The sequence below is a fragment of the Phoenix dactylifera genome, chromosome 1, assembly GCF_009389715.1.
Source record: "Phoenix dactylifera cultivar Barhee BC4 chromosome 1, palm_55x_up_171113_PBpolish2nd_filt_p, whole genome shotgun sequence".
NCBI lineage: Eukaryota > Viridiplantae > Streptophyta > Magnoliopsida > Arecales > Arecaceae > Phoenix > Phoenix dactylifera.
The window spans coordinates 16931994-16955519 of record NC_052392.1 but is presented as its reverse complement, the minus strand read 5'-3'; the positions used below and the strand labels follow the sequence as shown (position 1 = coordinate 16955519).

At 39.3% G+C, this 23526-nt stretch overlaps 1 protein-coding gene across 2 annotated transcripts; it reads left to right on the top strand.

Annotated features, from left to right (window-relative positions):
- Positions 1-10205: 10205 nt before the first annotated feature.
- On the top strand, positions 10206-14875 carry LOC103701426 (protein LYK5). 2 transcript variants are annotated; one of them, XR_003384557.2, is made up of 3 exons: positions 10206-12529; positions 14186-14254; positions 14416-14875. XR_003384557.2 is itself a non-coding variant. In XM_039128221.1 (2 exons), exon 1 carries the CDS (start codon positions 10603-10605, stop codon positions 12520-12522), a length of 1920 nt encoding a protein of 639 aa, XP_038984149.1. In that variant the 5' UTR covers positions 10206-10602; the 3' UTR covers positions 12523-12529; positions 12808-14003. The 2 variants fall into 2 exon arrangements, 1 of the variants encoding a protein (XP_038984149.1); XM_039128221.1 differs by lacking the exons at positions 14186-14254; positions 14416-14875 and adding an exon at positions 12808-14003.
- Positions 14876-23526: the final 8651 nt, after the last annotated feature.

The window sequence follows — 23526 nt, the reverse complement described above, 5'->3', positions numbered from 1 at the left end:
TGTGCCTTGCCTTAGAATGCTGAACCGAATTTTTAGTGAGATTGATAGCACTAGTGTTATCACATTTTATAGGAATTTTGTCAAGTTTGATTCCATAGTCCTCTAGTTGTTGCTTGAGCCATAGTACTTGGGCACAACAACTTCCGACAACGATGTATTCGGCATCAGCCGTTGATAATGCTACTGAATTTTGCTTTCTACTATTCCATGATACTAAGTTGTTTCCTAAGAATTGACATGTCTCACTAGTGCTCTTCCTATCTAATTTGCATCCAGCAAAATCCGTATCAAAATATGCAAGCAAATCAAGACAAGAATATCTTGAGTACCATAATCCTATGTTTGTGGTTCCTCTTAGATATCTAAGGATTCTTTTGACAGCACTTAGATGTGATTCCTTAGGGTCTGATGGTATCTAGCACATATTCCCACACTAAATACTATGTCAGGCCTACTAGCAGTAAGGTAAAGTAAATATCCAATTAAGCCTCGATAGAGTTTTATATCTACACTTTTTCTTTTTCATCTTTGTCTAGCTTACTAGTCGGGTTCATTGGAGTGCCTATTTCCTTAGGATTTTCATTTCCAAACTTTTTTAGTATTTTCTTTGTATACTTAGTTTGATGAATGAAAATTCCTTCCTTAGTTTGCTTGATTTGTAATCCGAGAAAGAAATTTAGTTCTTCCATCATACTCATCTTAAATTCTCCTTGCATTAATTCAGCAAATTCTTTACAAAGACTATTATTAGTGGCACCGAATATTATGTCATCAACATATATTTGTACTACTAGCAGATTTTTGTCTTTTCTCTTAAGAAAAAGTGTTTGGTCTACATTTTCGCTTCTAAAATCATTTTTTAACAGAAATTTACTCAGTCGATCATACCATACCCTAGGTGATTGTTTCAATCCGTATAGTGCCTTATGTAATCTAAACACATGATCAGAAAATTCATAACTCTCAAAATCAGGGGATTGCTCTACATACACTTTCTTTTCTATATAACCATTTAAGAAGGCACTTTTTACATCCATTTGATATAGTTTGAAATTCATAAAACATGCAAAAGTTAGTAGTAATCTAATAGCTTCTAATCTAGCTACGGGGGCAAATGTTTCTTCAAAATCTATCTCTTCTTCTTGATTGTATCCCTTAGCTATAAGTCTAGCTTTATTTCTTATAACTACTCCATTTTTATCTAACTTATTTCTAAAAATCCATTTTGTTCCAATTATAGAATTATGCTTTGGTCTTTCAGTCAATGTCCATATATTACTCCTTTTAAATTGATTTAATTCTTCTTGCATAGCATTAATCCAATTTATGTCATGCTTAGCTTCTTCATAAGTTTTAGCTTCTACTTGTGAAACAAAAGCAAGATAATCATTTAAATTTCTTAGAGAGGATCGAGTTCTTACCCCTTGTGATGGATCACCAATAATCAAGTCTTTGGGATGTCCATGTGCGTACCTCCATTCCTTTGGCAAGTCTTGAGATTGTGGTGGAACATGATCATCTTCGTTTTCTTTTTAATCTCCCTTTTCTTGATTTGGCACGTCATTAAGATTCAGCTTTTCAAACTTAATAATTCCTGCATCATCATCAAGAATACTTTCTCTCCTAGGGAGCTCACTATCATACTCATCAAAAATAACATTTATTGACTCTTCAACTACAAGAGTTCTCTTGTTGAAGACTCTATATGCCCTGCTAGAAGTAGAGTATCCTAAGAAGATATCCTCATCTGACTTGGCATCAAATTTGCTTAGATCCTCCTTGCCATTGTTTAAAATAAAATATCGACATCCAAATACTCTAAAATATTTAGCAGTTGGTTTCTTATTCTTCCAAAGTTCATTAGGAGTTTTCTTTGTTATCAGACGTATTAAAACACGATTTAAAATATGGCAAGCAGTATTTATAGCTTTAGCCCAAAAGTACTTTGGAAGATTTGACTCACACAACATCGTGCAAGCCATTTCTACCAAGGTCCTATTTTTTCTTTCAACAACCCCATTTTGTTGAGGTGTTCTAGGTGCTGAAAATTGATGTGAAATGCCGTTTTCATTACAGAATTTTTCAAAGTGTTGATTTTTAAATTCAATTCCATGATCACTTTGAATTACAATTAAGGTAAAATTCTTTTCAGTTATAATATTTTTATAGTATTTCAAGAATGCTGAAAATACTTCATTCTTATGTGCAAGAAACGAAACCCATGTATATCTTGAGAAATCATCTACTTTACTAGTCCATACTTTTTTCCTCCTAGACTTGTAGTTCTAGTAGGTCCAAATAGATCCATATGAATGAGTTCAAAAGGCCTAGTGGTTGACGCTACATTCTTTGATTTGAAAGATGATCTTGTTTGCTTTCCTAATATACATGGTCCACAGATTTTGTCTTTTTCAAAAATTAATTTTAGCACATCTTTTATCAAATCCTTTTTGACTAGTTTTGATATTCAATCCATACTAGCATGTCCTAGTCTACGATGCCATAGCCAACTTGTTTCATTTTTCTTTTCTTCATTAGTGATTAAGCATAATCCATTTTTTTGGTTAAGTCATGAAGATCTACCATATAAATGTTTCCATGCCTATGTCCCATAAGTACAATGCTATTATCTTTAGTATTAGTAATTATGCATGAAGATCTACCATATAAATGTTTTCATGCCTATGTCCCATAAGTACAATGCTATTATCTTTAGGAATTGTGATTATGCATACTGAAGCTTCAAATAAAACTTTAAGACCTTTATCACAAAATTGACTTATGTTAAGTAAATTATGTTTCAAACCATTAACCAATAAAACATTTTCTATATAAGTGGATGGAGTGATACGAATTTTATCCTTTCCAATGATAAGTCCTTTTCCATTGTCTCCATAGGTTACCACTCCATCCTTCTTAGATTTCAAAGTGACAAATTGTTCTGTGTCACCTGTCATGTGTCTTGAACAGCCGCTATCTAGATACTATCGTCTATCCTTCTTATTGGCTGTAAGACACACCTGCAATCAAAATCAAGGATGTACTTTCGGTACCCAAATTATGTTGGGTCCTTTAGGATTAGTGTTTGATGTTCCTTTTGGAACCTAAATTTTCTTGTATTTTAGCTTACTCTTTTCACTCAATTTGTTATAGTTGAACTTTCTAAAATTACATTCGTATGCTTTGTATCCTACTTTATTGCAGCAATGACAAGTTGTATTTTCATTTTTGGCTTTAACAAATATGTTCTTTAAGTATTTTTGCTTTCTATGTGTTTTATATCCTAATCCTGCTTTATCATATACATCTTTTTGACTATCAAGAATCATATTTAATTTAGTTGAGCTATGTGTAAACTTGTCCACTAAGGATTTATATTTTTCTGCATCTTCTTTTAGTTTAAAATTTTCAGTAATTAGACTTTTAGTTTCATTAGTAAACCTCCTACTTAATGTTTCATAGTCATTAGATAGTTTCAGCTTTTCTTTCATAAGAGATTGATTTTCATCTTTTAGAACTTTATTTTTATTGATTAGCTTCTTGTGCTCTTCCATAAGATCTAAAAATGTATCATGTAATTCTTCTACTGTAAAATCACACTCAAGTTCAGAATCTACCTCATCGTCATTGGCCATGTAGTAGATTTGGGCCGTTTCTTATTGATCTTCCTCTTCCGAACTTGACTCCTCATTTTCACTCTATTCAGCTATGAGGATCTTCTTTTTAAGTTTTCTTGCCATCGATTTCCATTTCGGGCAATCTATCTTGAAATACCCGGGCTTGTTACACTCATAGCAAATTGGTACTTCTTTTTTTTTTTTGTCCTTTTCCTTTTCCTTGCTTGAGCTGCCTTTGAGGAAGGGCTTCCTTTTATAGAATTTCTTCTCCCCTCTCATGAATTTTCTGAATTTCCTCGCGAGCATAGCCATTCTTTCTTCATCATATTCCTCCTCATCATCAGACTCCTCTGATTCAATGTCTTGTTTTGGAGTCGTGGACTTCAAGGCAATGGTTTTCTTTTTCTTGACCTCTTCTTCTGAATTTTGCTTCATGGTCAACTCATGGGTCATGAGTGATCCTAGAAGCTCTTCCAATTGTAGTGTGTTGAGGTCCTTTGCCTCTTGAATTGCGGTTACCTTGGCCTCTCAAATTCTTGGTAGAGACCTGAGAATTTTTCGCACTAATCAGAGTTAGTATAAGATTTGCCTAAACTCTTTAGTCCATTTATGATTTCCGTGAATCTAGTGAACATTTAATTTATGGACTCAGTGGACTCCATTTTAAATAATTCATACATATGTACTAACATATTTATTTTTGACTCTTTAACCTGATTAGTTCCTTTATGTGTGACTTCTAGTTTATCCCAAATTTCTTTAGCGGAGGTACATATAGATATTCTATTAAATTCATTTATATCTAGGGAGCAGTAAAGTACATTAATCGTTTTAGCGTTTAGTTGCGCTAGTCTTTTATCACTATCATTCCAATCTATTTCAGGTTTAGAAATGATTGTGCCCTCTATGCTAATTATGGGTGTGTGTGGTCCTCTAGTTATGATATTCCACAAATCATAATCTAGAGCTTGAATAAATATCCTCATCCTAGCTTTCCAATATGTGTAGTTCGTGCCATTAAATAAGAGATGTCTATTTGTAGATTACCCCTCGTTTATAAAACATCCTACTTGGGTTGCCATGATCTTTGACTCTTGATCGTGAGATCAACAAATACTATAAGAGCACTTTGCTCTGATACCACTTGTTGCCCAAGGTGACAAGCCAAGAGGAGGGGTGAATTGGGTTTTCTAAATTTTTAATCCCTTAATCAAATTGATAGATGAATGAGTAGTTTAGTTAATCCTAATTAAGTGCATGTAGTGAAGTTAGAAGGACACACAAGGCAAACACACAAGAAATATAGTGGTTCAGTGCTCTCCTAAGCACCTACGTCCACTTTCCAAGCGTCCCCTTGGGAATTCACTATAATTCCGCGGATTACAGTTTGATTATTTTTCGAGCTCACAATCCAAAAATCTTTACACTTTGGTTTTCCGGGATCACCAATAATCTATATTGGTTTTGCGAGCTCACCAACAACCTACACCGTTGGTTTTACGGGCTCACCAACAAACCTTACAAGGAAATTAAAAAGGAAGAAGTTTGAAGCTCTTAAATGAGCAAATATAACAAATATATACTAAAAGAAGAGATGAGAAATAGTTATCGTTTTGAGGATGCTCTTCTCTTCTTTGCTCAGGTTACTTCACTTCACAATGGGTTGGTGGAGCTGTTGAATGCACTTTCAGATTGCTCAACCACCTTCTTTTGGGACTTGAAAGAAGCAACTTGATGAAGAACACTAGGGCTTGCTTTCTTTTGAATGCTCTATTGATTTTTTGCAAAAAAATATCTTCCTCTGATGAATAGTGTCTCTTAAATACTTTCCAACCTCTATTGGTCACTTTCCATTCGTTAGATTTGAAATATTAGCCATTTCTAGCTGTTGGGAGCTCAAAAAGTACTTCTGCAGAACTAGCTGTTATGCTTTTGCCCGTGCTGGGGTCGACCCAAGCTTTTCTGGGGTCGACTCAAGTTACTGTTCATCAGCCTTGGGGTCGACTCAAACTTCTCTGAGGTCGACTCAAACTTCTATGGGGTCGACCCCTGCTACAGTGGGATCGGCCTTCTCAGGAACCACAGAACCTTGTTTTTCGGCAGTTTTCACTGGGGTCGACTAATGCTTGTTTTGGGGTCGACCCGTGCTGCAGTGGGGTCGACCCAAGCTCCATTGGGGTCAGCTCAAGTCTTCCTGAGGTCGGCTCCATCTGGGATCGGCTCAAGAAAACTTGGGGTCGGCCCTCTCAGTAAATTCCAAAGAGTTGTTTTCTTTGAGGCTTCAAGTCGGGGTCGGCTCATGGTCCTTTTGGGGTCGGCTCCTCTCTTGAGATCGGCTCAAGGATACTTGGGGTCAGCTCCAATAACTGTTCATCTGAGCCATTTTTCCAAGGGTGTGCCAGATGGTTCCAAAATGTGTTAGGGTCGACTCCCCTTCTTCTGGGGTCGACTCATACACTGTCCCAAGTAAGTTACTCTGTGTCAGTGCGTGCTATATGTATCAGGATCGACTCCAAACTTCTTTGGGATCGACTCAACTCACAATTTCCTGCATCTTAAGGTTAGACTAATTCATAGAATCAATAGAACATATTTCAAGTAATTTTGAGTGTATACCACGATATAACTTCATACCCTTAACAATAAAACTACAGTTTTGCCCTTAAGAGTATATTTCACTTGAAACTTTGCTGAATTAGATTTAAAAGCTCTCTATCATTTTTCTACTACAAATTTTATCTTATTGTTAATCATTGGGAGTCGTCTTGATCTCATTCTTTCAATGTATCAAGGGTGTAGTATTCATCAGTGATGTATCAAATTAAACTGTATTATTAATTTGATATTTTCTCAATTATTGTGTTAATCATCGAAATAACACTATCATCCTCACCTGTCATTCTGTTTTGCAATAAATATGAACTTTGTGGTTGTCTTGGTTGTTTTTTCTTGGTGAAGACTGGTTTTCTAATATATAGATGAACTTGGAGATGATACAGTTTGTCACTCGGCTTGCAAATCTTTCTCTGAAAGTTAAATATAGTTTGAGACTGGTTAAAAGTCTGTAGTTAGTTTTACCAATAATAGACTAATAAGACAGGTAACTGAACAGCCATGGCCTTAAAATTCTGGTGAGATATAACTATTTGGTGATGCACTGAACACACTCTGGTGGCCTCCATGGCACTCGACCAATCTATATTAAGGCATTCAAGGTTGTGTTGCCAAACCCAATTGGTTGTAGAACCAGGTATTACTTTAGGATTCTTTGTTTTACTTGTAGGTTTGGACTTGGGATTGAACCTGAGTTCTGAAATACTCATTTTCCCGCAATATAATAATAATGTGAAATTTTTCTTGGTAAATCATGATATTGTGTTTTTGGGTGAAAGGTAAATAACAATAGTGTTTAAGTATTGAGTGGAGCTAGAGGTTTAGATCGCCAAAGTAAAGAGTTTGATAGGAGTCGTGGAAGATGGTCATTGATGATGAAGACGACTTATTGTGAATGGCCAAGGCGATTACAACGAAAATTATATTTATAGTGTTTATTTTAGGGAATCTGCATTCTGATCATTAGAAACAAGTGATGGCTATTATCTTGTTTTTATTGAACCTCCCATCCTGTTATTTTCTGTTTTTCTTTCTTTTCTTACAGATGCAGCTAGCCTCATGTGCCCCATAAGAGATGATAGCCTAGAGCTAGACAAATGAAGAAAATTTTAGTTCACCCATCTTATAACCGGATAGAGAATCAAATCCTACCAATGCCTAATCAATCTGATCCTTGTTTGAGGGAATACAAAGAAACAACGTATTATGTATGCCCAGAAGTTTGGTGTCAATTCCTAGATGAGAGGGAACATAGTCATCTCTGCCTAAAGTGACTAAAGACCACTTAGCAACCAAATTTGCCTTATCTTTGACAACTTCTTAAATGTTAAGCTTCTCATTGGTCACTTATGTTTTCACAACTCTGCAAGTCAGTTTGACTTAGCTGCTTTTAGAGGCAAGCCAACCTTTGATTCGGACTACATCTGCTTGAATCAACTTAGCTGACTTCATCAAGTTAAAGGATGATGGATATATTCATAGCTTGGTTAAGGTTGGCAATATTCGATCTGAACCCGCTTGAAATAAATTGATTTAAGTGGGGATTTCTCATAACTTAGTGTTAGGTTATTCGAGACTAACCTGATTACAGAAAAAGGTTTGTGTTTGGCTCTTCAACTCAATAGGTCACCACAGGTTGGACAAATCCTTAGAACCTTGACCTGAGTCTTTAGAATAGTGGTAACAATGTAGGCTTACTCCAGGCCTGATTTAGATTATGATTCCATAGGTGATTTTAGAACCCTAACCCTAATTCCCTAATTCGGAGCTTGTTTGATTAATTTCTTGGATTTATAAGATTTTTTTGGGTGTAGTTGAAGAAAACCCCAAATTGATGAGTATGTGGAGGTCAGATGAATGTAGATGTCTAAAGATGGGAGCAGATGGGTCTCAATTTCAAACCCGTTGAAGCCCTTGAATTTTGTCAACAGCCGTCGAGATCTTTCTCTGATGTGCCAACATCGTGCCAATTTGACACGCCCTCTCTGGTGCCCAAACAACCACCTTTGGATGCCGAAAATGGCGACCTTTCTTCTCCATGGCAGTGGCAGAGGCAATTCTCATGATCGAGAGCATCGGGGTGGAAGCCCTAAAGGAGGCTGTGAAAGAGGAAGTCCCCGGGGTGGGGACTTAGGCCGTCAACAAGTTTAAGGCCTTGCCCGAAGTTGAGGTAAATACTGAGCTCGAGCCTGATTAATTTTAGTTATATCTTGGGCTGAGTCCTGCTTGGCCCGTCCATTAAACAGGTGTAGTCTGGATTGAATGTTAGATTTGTTGATAGTCCAATCCGTACAACTGGCCAGTTCGGTCTGGTTTATAAAACATTGTTCCATTCAATCCAAATCTGACACAACTAAAGCTAATCCCAATTACAGCCCAAGATGCAGTCCCATATGATTATTATGACCTGAATTCAGCCCTCTTTGACCTGCTAGCTTATCTTGGAATGCCAAAATTGAGTGTTTATTTTTTTTAACAACATTTGCGTCTAACATAAACTTAAAAATATTTTTTTCGTTTACTTTGGCATAATCTTATGTCCTAGTAACATTAAGTAACTGGTGAAGAATTACTTGACATAATGCCGATACAAGTGGCCCAACTTAGCTTAATTTGGCCCCTGTTTCTTGGTACAATTTGCTATATTTTTTCATTTTTTGCTATAAATATAGTTAAGCATATGATTGTATATTAGCTTTGGCTAATTATAACTGAAATAAATAAATAAATAGGTAAAAGGACAACAAAAGGCATTCTAGGAGTTCTATAATTGGGGATTTGATATAATAATTTATAGTGTATTTCATAATGCAAGACTGTAGCTTATCTCCCATGGAGATTTTTAATTAGCAAATATAGAACAACCCAACTACTATAGTGAGACAATTCTAGGTCAAAATTTACCCAAAGCAACTCAGCATCTATCATTTTAATTCTTGAGATAGACATACATCTTATATACTGCTTCTTGAAGCTTTTAATAGAAGTCATATTAGTATTTATTAGAGGTGCATATTTCTATTATACTATACAGTTCCTTTAAAAAGATAGATATGGTATGATGGAGGAGAGATACAAAGTTTGTATGACGGAAATCAATGCAAAGAAAAGAATCAGGAAAAAAATATAAAGGAAATCCGTACTTTTTGGCAAATCCAAAAATGTTTAAAGCTTTAAAAGATAAAGAGAACATACGGAGAACTCTTTCCTCACCAACAATTGGTGACCTGTTCTGGAGAGCCTGAATTGGACTGGATTTTCTTCTTGTGATTAGATGGATGGTTCTAAATTTTCTGAATTGTTTCATATGATGTCTAAAGAGAGTTTAGAACAGGATTAGGGTGCCTTTCCTATCTATTTAGACAAACAAATTTATTTTTCTTTATGCTTTAACAATTCTTCGGGGAACTTGCTAAATCATATGCACAATTGGGAGCTGCAATTTTTGATGGTGTTCGCTCAAAAGATATGATGCTCACTCAAATGATATAATTAGATATGTGTGCTTCTACTGATTACACGTTAACAATGATTGCTCAGTTTCTTTGAGATGTGATAGCAGGGATTCATCCTATGCGCGGATGGTTGATGGTGTTAGTCGGGTGATCTCTACAGAGAGCTCCGAGCAACATATATAGAACCATATAATGACAATCTTGGATAGGTTCCAGGTAATCCCTCAAATAATGCGGACTCGAGATCTTTCTAATTTGTAGTCCCTTTGGTCATTAGCCGTACTTTATTTTTACGTGTCCATCCTCCATCAAATTATGATTCATATAGATACCCCTGCTCCACAAAAAAGATTTAAGAAGACAAAAGAAGGAAAAAAATCTGTCCTTATTCATATACAGAATAAGTCTGTCCTTATTATTATTTTTTTTCAATTATCATTTGATCTTTATCTATTCTGTAAACATGAAAAAAAATGAAAGAGCTATATTATATTTATTATAAAATCTAAAAATCTTCAAAATTCAAACATATATTTGATATAAATTGTTTTCTCCACTTATTTTCTATATTTAGTTCTCCAACTAAATATCAAAATATCTCTATTTCATGGCATTGATTTATCCCTGTACAAGGTATGCTTTTACACCACAATCAAACGCTATCTTAAAACACCTTGTGGGGATAATTTTAGAGGAGAGGCAAACGATAACCACTTGCTTCACTCGGTCAAGTGTGCAATATTGACTTCCTTGCGTAGGATGTATCCAGCTGGTTTCATGGTTAGTGGGAAAACATATAAAAAGAATAAGGAAAAGACGAAGAAACCAACATCGTTTGCTTCCCTTCCGACGACTGGAAGGCGACTTCTCTGTATCATCAACTATTCACGGTCAACGGAGCAGCAACCCGGTGTACCATGGGGAAGCTGAAGCCCTCTTGCTCTACTGCTCTGCTCCTCTTCTCCGTTCTTCTTTTTTGCTTCCCCTCCTCCCAAGCCCAGCAAGAATACTTGAACAACGCACAATTGAACTGCGACGGCACCAATGGCTCCTCCACCCTGGGCTACTCCTGCAACGGGCAACGCAACTCCTGTTCCACCTTCCTCACCTTCCGATCCCAGACCTCGTACCAGTCCCCCGTCCAAATCGGCCAGCTCCTCAACGTCAACGCCTCCAACGTCTCCACCATCAACGGCGTCGCCGACGGCTCCCAGGTCCCTGTCTCCAACCTCGTCTTCGTCCCCAGCGCCTGCTCCTGCTCTGGCAAGTACTACCAGCACAACGCCTCCTACACTCTCAAATCCACCGATACGTACTTCATCGTCGCCAACAACACCTACCAGGGCCTCTCCACCTGCCAGGCCCTGATAGCCCAGAACCCCTACAACAGCCGGAACCTCCCCGTCGGCGAGAAGGTGGTCGTCCCCTTGCGCTGCGCCTGCCCCACCGCCAACCAGACCGCCAGCGGCTTCAAGTTCTTGCTCGCCTACTTGGTCGCCACGGGCGACGACGTTGACGCGATAGCCCAGAGGTTCAACACCGACTCCCAGTCGATTCTGGACGCGAATGACTTGTCATCCAGCTCCGTTATCTATCCCTTCACCACGCTGTTGGTGCCCCTCAAGACCGAGCCCACCAAGGAGGGGCTCGTGAACCCGCCTCCGCCGCCTTCCCCGCCTCCGCCGACTTCCCCTGGCGCGACCAGCGACAAGGGCAGCTCTAACAAGAAATGGATAGGCATCGGAATCGGAATCGGAGTCGGTGTTTTAGCCATTTGTGGAGTTCTGGTTTGGTTCTTGTGCTGGCGCCGCCGCCGTGAACGCCAGCCAATCCCTCAAGGTCCCAAGATCGCCGGGTCCCCGTCGGATGCTTTGGTTTCTAGCGAGATCCGCAGCGTCATCGGGTCGCTGACGTTGTATAAGTTCCAAGAACTGGAGAGGGCCACCGGGTCTTTCGGGGAAGATCACAGGATCAAAGGATCCGTTTACCGGGCTGTCATCAACGGAGACAATGCAGCGGTGAAGAGGCTGAAAGGTGATGTGTCGAATGAGATCGATATATTGAAGCACGTCAATCATTCCAACGTGGTCAGGCTGTCCGGTTTCTGCCTCCACGGAGGGAACACTTACCTTGTCTATGAGTTCGCCGAGAGGGGATCTCTCAGTGACTGGCTTCATCGGAAGAGGGATTGGAGTGTTTCGAGTCATCTCGGCTGGCGGCAGAGGGTTCAGATTGCTCACGATGTCGCTGATGGGCTCAATTATCTGCACAATTACACGAGCCCGCCGTATGTCCACAAGAACTTGAAGAGCAGCAGCATCCTCCTCGACAGGGAGTTCAGAGCGAAGCTCTCCAACTTCGGGCTGGCAAGGCCGGTGGAGGATTCGGGAGGCCCGCTCCTCACGAGGCATGTTGTTGGTACTCAGGGTTACTTGGCGCCGGAGTATCTAGAGCATGGGCTCATTACCCCTAAGATCGATGTTTTCGCATTCGGAGTGGTCATGTTGGAGTTGCTGTCAGGTAAGGAAGCTACCTTCGCCAAGGAAGGTGATGAGAAAAAGGAGGTGCTGCTGTGGTCGTTGATAGGGGAAGTTCTCAGCGGAGAAGATGTGAGGAGCAAGTTGAGGAGTTTTGTCGATCCTTATCTACAGAATGATTATCCCTTTGATCTAGCATTTGCTGTGGCTGAGTTGGCAATGCGCTGCGTCACATGCGACCCTGCATCTCGCCCAAGCATGACTGAGGTCTTTCTGTCCCTGGCAGCAGTTTATAATTCTACTTTGGATTGGGATCCATCAGACTTTACTACAAACTCTGGCTCAATAGTCAATGGATAGTAAACAGGTATCAGATTCACTCTTGCTGCGCATTAGAGATTATGGAAGTACAATATCCTAATATAAGATCAGTAGGGCAGGTTCTCTTTTCGATGCAAGCATACAGCCCATCTCATATTTATATTTTCTTCTCAAAGCATATCTGCCCTTCCTTTGTGACAATCCCTACAAAAGCGGAAAGAAATTTGTTATATATACTCTTTTGTGATGGCGAATCACTTTATATATATATATATATATATATATTGTAGTTTGTAACAAGTAGGTTTCAATTCTGCTTTGCAGCTGCCCTACTCTTCAAATGTGTATCATCTATGTGTAACATCTGGAGAATTTCTTGAAAGAAAGTTTCGTTGCTTTAACGTCAAATTGATCTCTATTTGTCTCTTTCGCCATCTGAAATTATCCTAAGGTGAAACTTTTATTATGGATCAAGTCCTGGAGTTGCTCCTAGCTCAGGAAGTAGATATAAGAGCTATCCTTTCGCTATTATGCAAGTACCATCTGATATGTATGCAGTAAAGGATGAGATCGGGTTAGCAGGTTGATGATAATGAGGTTGCAAGATGATCGCATAAGGTAAATTCAAGCTCTGGTTGAATAAAAACTTCCATGACAAGTGACTATTGTGGGTTCTGGATGCTTTTGGTACAGAACTAGGGGTACCCTTGTCGGTGCTAGTTTTCTCAAGTCATGCCCATCAAAGTAGTTGGGTATCTTTCTGAATGTCCTGTGTTGAAGTTTCTGCCATAGGATTCTCTTACGAATATGTATGGGTTTGTCTGCAATGGTTACGACCTGCAACTGAACCTTTTTATTACGATTGCATGGGAAATTAATTCTCCTCTTTGAAAATTTCCACCTTCTGCCTGTTTCTGATTGGCTGTTGAATGGCGCTCCTTTTGCATGAGAGTTTGGAAAACACTCGCAATTAATTATTTCAAGCATCCGTGTGCGGTATTCAGGAATCTTATTATGGTCCTGTCATGAGAAGTTTTCCTGACAGCATGGAGACACTGATCCTGAAAGTTTCTGCTTAATTGTCTGGCTGCTGAATCAGAATGGAGCAAGGTTCAAGCTCTGCTTGGATAAAATAATTTTGATCATAGTTAGAGGTCCATTCTGCGCGTCTTCACCAGCAGTTCCCGGGATGATAGATTGAGAGAACATTCAATGGCAGACCCTTTTAGCCTATGTCTATGGCAATACTCGAACTGTCACAATTATCGGATTTTCCAAGCTGTTTCTCAGCACACAGATTGCATCTACCACAGAGCACTGGTGCTTGCAATGGAATGTAACAATCACATTAGATCTAGATACATATCAGATGCTAAATAAGGATATTAGCTCATTCTTCCTAGTGTTTTAGTCAAGGATATCAGCTCCATTACTGAAACAGTACAGATTGGTTCATTGAATCTTCTGTTTCCTCTTGACTGACTTCTGGGTTTGATTACTAATAGTCCAATCTTTTCTTATATTATTTCTCCATACTCCTTGTTTGAATTTTAGTTTTCTGTTAATTAGCACACTTGGTTGTTCAGTGACAACTGGTTTTTCTTTTCCTCTTCTTAAAAAAAATGAAAGGCTAAAAAAAAACATTTTTCTGCTCAATTCTTCTTCATCTTCCTCTTTTTCTCGAACGGTGCGTTCTTTTCAGGAGGTGAAGATGAATGGAGGAGCAGCTTCTCAGAGAGGGAGACGTACACAGTCAAGAAAAGCAAAACAGGTAACATAGTGCCATGCTCACAGACTAACAGCTTTGGACCACATCAAATCAGCTGTTAGCTTTTCTTTTTGTTTCCTTCTTTTCGAAATTCCTTTGAATTGTCTGCCTACTCGGATGAGCTTCCTACTTTTCTCACTGTAATTTTCCAATGGAGCCCTCAGAGAGATTGTGTAAGAGGAATCCTGATCAAGTTCAGCAAGGAAAGATTGACCTGGATGCAGCTGAAGTCACAGACTCTGGACTTCAGGCAATTCAAATCAAACCTCTGAGAACCTCACTCATCTCTCAGTACTCTCCTCGTGTTTTAAATTGGTCAGGGCAAAGCCAGTGCCGATTGATTTACATGCTAAATGTCTTAATACCAGTTTATTCTTCATGTGTATGGGATGCAAGGGAACAACTTTTACCAGAAGTTGATGGTTGAGACAGTATCAAGAGATTTCTTCATAGGGTACACCAAACACTTTTGATATGAAAGTTTTCTTCTGCAAAAGGACCTGGTTTAATTATCATTTCAACATTAGAAATATCAGTAACAGAAGCTGGGAAATAGAGTATAATAAATATTACATTTTTACTCATTAGCTCTTGAGAACTATATTGGTAGAAGAGATACTAGAATTCTTTCATATATTTTTTGCATGATAGTTAGGTTTATCGAAGTGTCTGCTGGTTAGATCATCTTGTAGACTCATGAGACCTGGTTCCATAATTAGATAGCTTCGAGGAGAAAAGTTCCTAGCATGCTATTTTGTAGGTTTAGGTTTATTGCTTCTCCATTATTCTCAAAGAAAAAAACAAGTGCAAACTAGTAGATGCATCAAGTCTGTTGCAAAAGCTTGGTAGATGGTGTTATTTTTATCTTTATTTAATTTCCAAACACTGTGATAAGAAAGAGCAGGAAAGAAGAGGTTGATGAAAAATGGGAAAAAGAAAAAGACATTAGACACTCTATGGTTGCATTGGTGGATTTGGAACCTAAACTGATGTTATTTCGCAGGGTGACAAAACTAACATAAATTGATGAAACGGAAATTGTCAATATTCAGAGAACTGACTAGATATCTGGATTAATCTGACCCATTGCTTCTAGATGCTATCTCTCAGAAAGTAACGTTATTGATGAAGCATTGGCATTAATACACCAGTATAGCAAGTATTGTGAAGTCCTGAAATTCTTTTCTTCTTATATTTGATGAAAGCAACTAATGAGAAGCCATATATTTATTATAGGTTGAAGTATTACCTAATGATACAAGTGCTGTGAACAAGATGTGAGGGAAAGAAAAGAAGCCCCAGTTCATAGCACTCAGCACTCTGTTAGGAAACATCTGAGTGATTTGTTAGTTCACTTTTGGTCGACCATCAGTATGCCAAAATCATTCAGCGAAACAGAACTCAAGCGAAAAATTATTCAGCTGTGCAGCATTTCAGACGGCTGATACTGTTCTTAAGATGTCGGAGATATACTTGAAGGTTGTGGGCCTTGTAATAAAAGGTACTGGATTTAGGGAGCACATGATGTTGCCGAAGTTTGATATGGCTTCTAAATTTGCTGCTCTCACTGTCCCCGTAGGACTACTAAAATTTGTATAATCCAACAGATATGGGATGTAGAACCTTAGACTGTCGTTGAAACAACTAAGACGCACAGCACAAGAGGAGGAAAAAACAAAAAAAACATGGATAAGGTGTTGAAGTAATTGTCAAATTGGAATACCTTTTGGTACTTTTTTTAGCTGCTCTCTTGCAGAGAATGATCTCCTGCCTGCAAACTGTGTTTTTCTCGAAAATTAACTCTATATATGATTCTTCTTGCAGTAATAACGTGTTACATTGTACTCACAAACATGGTCGCGATTCGCCGTAAGCGATTCACTTGAGCACAACCAATAAGCCTATGGAAGCTAAGACGGAGTTACAGAACAGAGACCTATAGAAAGTAATACAGAATTACAGGATTGGTTTGGATTCCGCTCCATCTCCAAGACATTTATCACCATTTTCACCAAAATTTGAATTCCATGCTATGGAGACATTAAGAAAAGACGCCTATAACAACAAGGAAACAGTGGAAAGATCACCAGAGTTTTGGAGGCAGAGGCATCTGGTTGCTCTTTCAGCACTGGTGCATCAGTTTTTATCTCGTTACTTGAGACTGGAGTAGATTAGTTTGGCATTCCTGAAACCTTCTGTTACCTTTGGAGTAGAAGCAGATGCCGTCCCAACCATGTTCATCCACCAACAACATTCTGATCGATGTCGCAGATGCTGGAAAAATAGAAGTCGAACAAACTTCGTAGTCTTTACGTAGAAAAGAAAGTCCTGTGATCGACCTGTCTTGAAATAATCCTTTTTGGTGGACTGTAACTGGGCTCGCTTACTCTGTAGCCCATGCTTGCATACGAGGGCCGATAGATATAGAGGAATCGATGATGCCCAAACTGATCTGATTGGAGCCCACTTGAATTGGCTGGATGACGAGCTAGAGGTCATTGGTGTGAATGGATATATATGTCCATCATGGATCTTTTTTCTTCTTGGTCTTAACAGGACAAGAAGTGGCAATTTAAGCTGGGACTTAGATGGGCTCTTAGAAGATACTAGCTAGGAGGATCGACAGATCGATTCTTGTAGGATATTCACCAAACATGCCTTTAATATTTGTTGCTGAAAATTGGACCCGGGGGCAATCTTCGGTCGAGGGAGAGGGAGCTGCGGGTCACCACGGCGGGGCGGCGACCAGTCGGCGGGCGGCGTCCTCCGTCTGGGGTGGCCGGAGAGAGGGAGCTGGGGGTCCTCACGGCGGGGCAGCGATCCGTCAGCGGGCAGCGTCCTCCGTCTGGGTGCCTGCAGACAAACCGGTGGCCGGGTTTTCCGGCGCCGGCCCTCCGACGCTCAAGTCAGGGAGGGGGCAGATAGTGTAAGGAGGAGATGAACAGTGCTTGTAAGGCGCGGAATTTCCCAACCCCCTCCTGAGAAGCTAAGGCTCCCTTTTATAGGTGGGGGTCGGTTTACCTGTGATGTAACAGGGCGAGGCCATAGTACGGCTCGGCATGTGGCTCAGGTCGGCGCACGGTCAGGCGAATCATTGTGCTGATGTCGGCGGTGAGGGCGTCGTACGACCCGAACCAGTACGCTACCAGGCGAATCATTGCATTGGTGTCGGAGGTATGGCCGAGATCAGAGACTTATCATGGTTGACCAGACTCTGCTGGGCTAACTTGCCGTGGAGAGCCGAGGATCCGTAGATGTCAAGAGCCATGCCCATTAATTGTGGAGTAAGCCGGAGATCCATATTAATTGTAGAGTAAGCCGGAGATCCGCATTAATGGTGGAGTAAGCCGGAGATCCACATTAATTGTAGAGTGAACCGGAGGGTTACAGCGGCCATGCGCAATAAATGCTGAAGCAGTGGCAGGGTATGGTCCTCAGTTGGACCTCGGAGGAGTACGGCCGTAGTAGGTGGCTGACAATGGTAGACCTTGAGCATCAAGATTTTCCTAGGTCGGATGTCTTGAGGTCGGGCGTTCCGAGGTCGGACGCCGACTTCGGCTGTTCAGGGTCGGCGATTGTGCGGCTTCTTGGGGGCATTTGTGTCACTTGGGGGGAAAAATCTTATTCCCCCAACAATATTAATTTTTTCTATCTTCCGAAAATCCAAACAAAATTATGGACTTTAAAAAGTTCGGTCTTCCCAACCAATAGGATATTACTAGCCAGTTCCTCCATGCTCTTGCAGAAGGCCTGGCCGTTAGGCTTGGTGTGCATGACCCAGATGATCGCTCCCTCTCATAATTGGAGTCGGAGAACAGTCTTAGAAGGTCGGGAGTTGTATCTTTCATGCAAAAGAAGGGTTCACTATACAAATTCACCATCGGATCGCACAATATTTGTTTCATGATCTGTGCAGATAGATGAATAAAAGCATTCAGAATGCTTTAAGATATTTGCAGGGTGTCGTTAATGTAGTAATGTTTGAAGCGCGTCTTGAAATTTAAAGCATTAGGTGTTTTTCTTCTCGTAGTAGATGGGTTCATGGGATAACAGTGCTTTCGAGCATCACCGACATCTCTCCCTCTCCATTAGTCTTTCGACTCTCGAGACAGTTCTGGTTACAACTAGGGATATCATCTAGTGATCTAGTCTAGTCTGAGCCGTGGGGTACAATCTATGGGACAGGTGATCCCACTGCATCAAATCAAATCATTTAATGGCCTCACGGGACTACGTAGATATATAGTAGTTAATCTGTCCAAAAAGCCTGCTGTTTTTTTTTTTTTCAAAAAAAAAAATTGAAAGAGAACCTCATCTGCGTAGCAATTCTTACTGAGCTCTCTCTCTACTGAAAAATATTCGATACGGACAAATAAGTTTTACTCATATCCTCTCCATCTACGGAGGAGCCCCACCAACATAGCATCTCCTTCCACGTGTGAGTACGTTATACCAATATCATCTAAGTACTGGCAGATCAAATGGTGACTCTATTGGATAAATCAAGCGAAAGATATTCGGCCTCCATATTTAATCGGCGTCCACGTATTTTGAACTTGGGCCATTTCAGTGACGTTCCAATTGTACTACTATCTTGGTGAAAAAAAAAAGAAAAAAAAAGTTTGCCGTCCAACCGTCCCTGTATGTACCATGGAACACATCCAATAGGCTGAGATGAGCCCTCTTAATTAGCCTTTAAAGGAGATGCATGTAGCTGCCTTCAAGAGGGGTTTACTCCATGGCAAGCTGGTTGCCATGCGTCCAAAGGCAATGCTTCATTTGGAGCCCAGCCCGCTATCATACGTACTTGTTCTCTCTCCCTCCTTCTGAGTGATGGGATGGAGGAGAGAGATATACGTGGATCTAGAATTTGCATCCTGCCGTTGGGCGTCTGATATTCGTCATCCGCAGTTTTTTTTTTTTTTTTTTTTTTTTGGGAAGAGCGCGCCTCTCATAAGCTTACTCACGTTTTCTGAAAAATAAATAGTAAGGCAGACTGAAAAACATCCTAGCTCATTATTTTGAAGATTTTATTTAGAATACTCACATCTCGGTTCCGTCTTCTACCTATTTTTTGTTTTTTTCTAATTTTATATGCTGCACCTATTCTCGTTATACGTAAATCGCTGATGTAAAAAAAAATAATATATATATATAGAGAGAGAGGAGGAGAGAGATATATATTTACCCAAAAAACAGAAGAGTATTATATACTATTTAAGGCGTGTGGGACGAGTCCAACCGTTTCGTCCGAACCCAGGAAGGCTCATCTTGCCTCCTATCGAAGGAGTTGCTCTTTGTCGACCGTTTGTCTATCTCATAAATTAATACATTCATAACCCAATATCTAACCTTTTCCACATAATGTACCATTAATTTTTCTACGCTGTGCACCTTCTTGATTTGCATATAATGCTCCATAATGAGCTCTGGACTTAATTCTCGTGGGTTTTCAGTTTGTTGACACTATAATATCTAAAAATTGCCATATTGCAACGAGATAATAATGTTAATTAATTTTTTTAATAAAAAAATTTGGAAATTATATCGATAGACTGAATTTAGACATATGGAGAACACTATCTTAAGAATACGATTCACCTTCTTTTACGTAATCTAATCTCGTTTCAAAAATATAATCATCCGGCTCAGTTTGATCCGTCTCCGACAAGTACACTGAAAAATAAAAATAAAAATTGAGACAAGACGACTTCCGTCGCTTTCCCTCGCAAAAATCCTCGGACTCCTGGCCCTCTGCCGACATGGTAACGTCGAGCCAAGTAAATTAGGAACCGAAAGCAGCCTATAATTCGGCCCCTTTTAACTTGCAGCCAAGTACATGGTAGCTGGCGCTTGTGGTAAAGCGGTCGCGGGTGAGGCCATGAGCATGGCCACGAGAACATCACACAATATATTCATCACATTCACAGGCCGTCGCATTTCACATCTCATGCTATCTTCCAAACCGACCTTGTCGACAGGCCAGGACCCGCGGGGTCTGCCTCATGGTTCCCAAAGAGCTGAAGCCAGACAGAATGGCATAAAAAGGGGGCGGGGTGATTTTGGCCTTATATGGGTCTTGGGTCAGGTTAATTATCTCAGGGTGGCCATGTTTTTCTTTATGCACTTCAAAAAAAAAAAAAAAAAAAAAAGCTTCTCGCGACGGGCTCTAATTTAAAAAAGCAGCATAAATATTAGAGCTAATCATGTACTGAATCTCGAATCTAAATTATGTTCATTTTTAGTTGGGCTTTAGTTCGGACCTGTTTAAAATTTGATATTTTATGTGCCCAAATTTGGCCTATGATCGGATATACTTTAAATAAAATAATTGTCCACTCTGATGGTAATTATCTACATTTTCTATTTCTAGCGGTTATGGTAACTGACCTCGATTGCCTTCCAATACTACACGAGATGGTTGCTAATTGTTAGACTGATACTAATACTTTATCGGCTTTAGTTTGTTATTAATCTTACTTTGACTTATCACAACATGGCTTATATTGGCTATTTCTAATTATCATATAGCATGATAATTGCATCTTAGAATATTTTTGAGACTGATTCATTTGTCTTGCATTGTGATCGTTCATGATCTTTTGGCCTGCTTATCAATATCATAACGAAATTTTCCTCCCTCAAACTATCTTTTCATACTTAGTAAAATTTATCATGTCGGAACTCCATCGAGTCCAACTAAGATTATATGATTTTCGGTTGTTTGACTTCGTCCAATTTGGTTCATATGATGTCTCTTCATTGCTGCTTTTTTTATTGTTAAGATATGGTATAAACAAATATTTCGACATCTTCATATACCTGTATAAAATACTATCTAAATAATTATGAGATATGTACCTATGTGGCACGAAAGATGCGCCGTACTGCATCCAAACTCTAAAATATATTATGGCCAAAATAGAGTTAACAATTTCGGTAAAATGAATAATTTAGCTCCAGTTGAAAGATTTATTTATGTCGTCCATTTCTTTTCTTTTAATAAAAAATTACTCGTTTGTGGGACTCTTTAAATTCACACGATATCTTTGAAATATTTAAAGTATGACATCCTCTCGTTAACGACGAGGAGAACGATGATGCGCAAAACGCCACCTTTGCGTCGCCGCGACGCGCGTTAGTTGTTGGGGTAATGCATCTGAACGCGGCCGAAACCTTCCGAGCTTCGGCGCCCAACTACCGTATTCACCTCCCTTCACCGTTCCTCTACGATTGAGTTGGGTCCCCCTAGTCTTTCCATGCATTTTTCTTGCGGACAGACCATCTGTTACATAAAGCCATGGTCATCGCAGAAGGATGATGCAGCCATTTTTATTGTGGCTAGATTGATTTGATTTTATATTATTTGATTTTATATTAATTGGATTTATTTGCATATTGTCATTTTAGGATTTTTATGATATTGTTTTATTTGTAGATGTCTTTTTGTTATTTTGTGAGCCTATATATATATATGTCCATGCACTTGATTAGAGTTAATACATGGTTGAATGAAAAGCCTTCTTTCTCTTTTCCTTCTTTTTCTTTATCCTCTTTCCTCTTTCTCTTCTCTTCTTCTTCCTTTTTTTCCTCCCTTCCCCGTAGCCGTCCCGCATCAATTCAAGCTTAAAAAATATCATGAAAGAAAGCAGCTCAGATTCTACTCTAATCACTGCACTGCCACTTCCTTCTTCGAAAGGTAGGCCACCCTGCTTAGTGCGAGAGAAGAAAGAACAAAAAGAAATCTCTGCATTTTTTTTTTTAAGATTGAGAGTAATCGTGGGAGTGAATCGCCATGTATACAATGTCAATGCATTCTTGTGAGAAAACTGAGTAATATTCTCATTCTACTTGTTATCCATTAACAGTTTAGATGGTCCAATAACGATCTTTCAGAGAATTTAGTCAAAGTGTAAAGCCAAATTAATACTATATGAGAACATTCAGCACGCGGACAAGCCATAGCCAATTTAATACACATCATAGCATTTGTGGACTCTAGTGATAAATTTGCCGTGCTTAATGCATACGAGAAGAAAAGAAAGAAGGAAGATTACGACTTATCAAGTGATACTATGACCACACCGGTCTCATTAACTGTAGAGGACTAAGAAACTGACCTTTAGACAATTGAATACCTCTAAAAGATTATTTAATTTGCTTGCTTGTTGTACACTACACATACATAAACAGAAGAACAATTGACTTATCATACCATTTCTATTTTATCGAACTTAAGTACCATTCAAGAGCAAGGACTTCTAACAGGTCAAGGACAGATCTAACTAATTTAAAGTAGAGGAGCAAGAGCTTAACCCTTAGACAAATAGACACCTTCAATATATTATTAAATTCGCATGCATGCTGCATACTATACATATATAAAGAGTATAATAATTATGAATCATCAAGTGATAACGGTGCCATTGTATTTAACTTATTTATGATGTAATTAAGAGCAAGGACTTCAACTTTTAACTAACTACTCTTTTTCCTTATTCATTTTTATAGAACATGCTTAACTAACAAGCCATATATCCTTCTCAGTCTCCAAAGAAACCATATTCCTAGCTCAACCTAACTCGGACGGATCGAAAATTTTCTTCAAAAAAAAAATCACATTTCATTCCAGAAAATGCTTTAGCCATCATGCACCATGTTCCTAGCAGAAGAGCAATGCTATGATAAAATAGAACAATGCGAATTCTAATAGCCATTAATCTCCACAGTTCATGAAGGGAATTTATGACCAGAGAAGATCTCTGGCTTCAGAGAAATGACCTTCTATTCCTTACTAAAGTTATTTGGGGAATGGTTTGGTTTCATGATCAGGTTGAGGTATCTTGTGCTGCAGCCAAACTGTGTTTCATCAATATCTTTGCTCATCCTAATAGCTTAGCTTTCTTAGTTTTTGTACACAGAGTAGAAATAACAAAAAGAAAAAGAGAAGTGAAAACAAAAGAGGGGCATCCGTGAGGATATGGCGGTGAGGTGAAAGGCAAGATCACCATCACGTAACCATCATCAGATTGAATGATACGTAACTAAAAAATTACCTGCTATAACGAGACAAAAAACGGTCCCCATCCGGCCATTTGCCGCGGATCACCGGTAGCTCCCACGGTTGGGAAAAAGTTAATTTCGAAAGCTCTCCATTATGTGATATCTTTCACCGTCGCGGGCATGTCTCCCTCCCAAATCCCAGTTGCTTTTTTTCTAATAAAGCAAAGAAATTGTTTGCATCCCTTTTGTTTTCTCACGGCAACGCCAAAGAC

What these genes read in the sequence shown, in the direction of transcription:
- LOC103701426 (XM_039128221.1), top strand. Translation starts at nt 10,603, where the DNA reads ATGGGGAAGCTGAAGCCCTCTTGCTCTACTGCTCTGCTCCTCTTCTCC.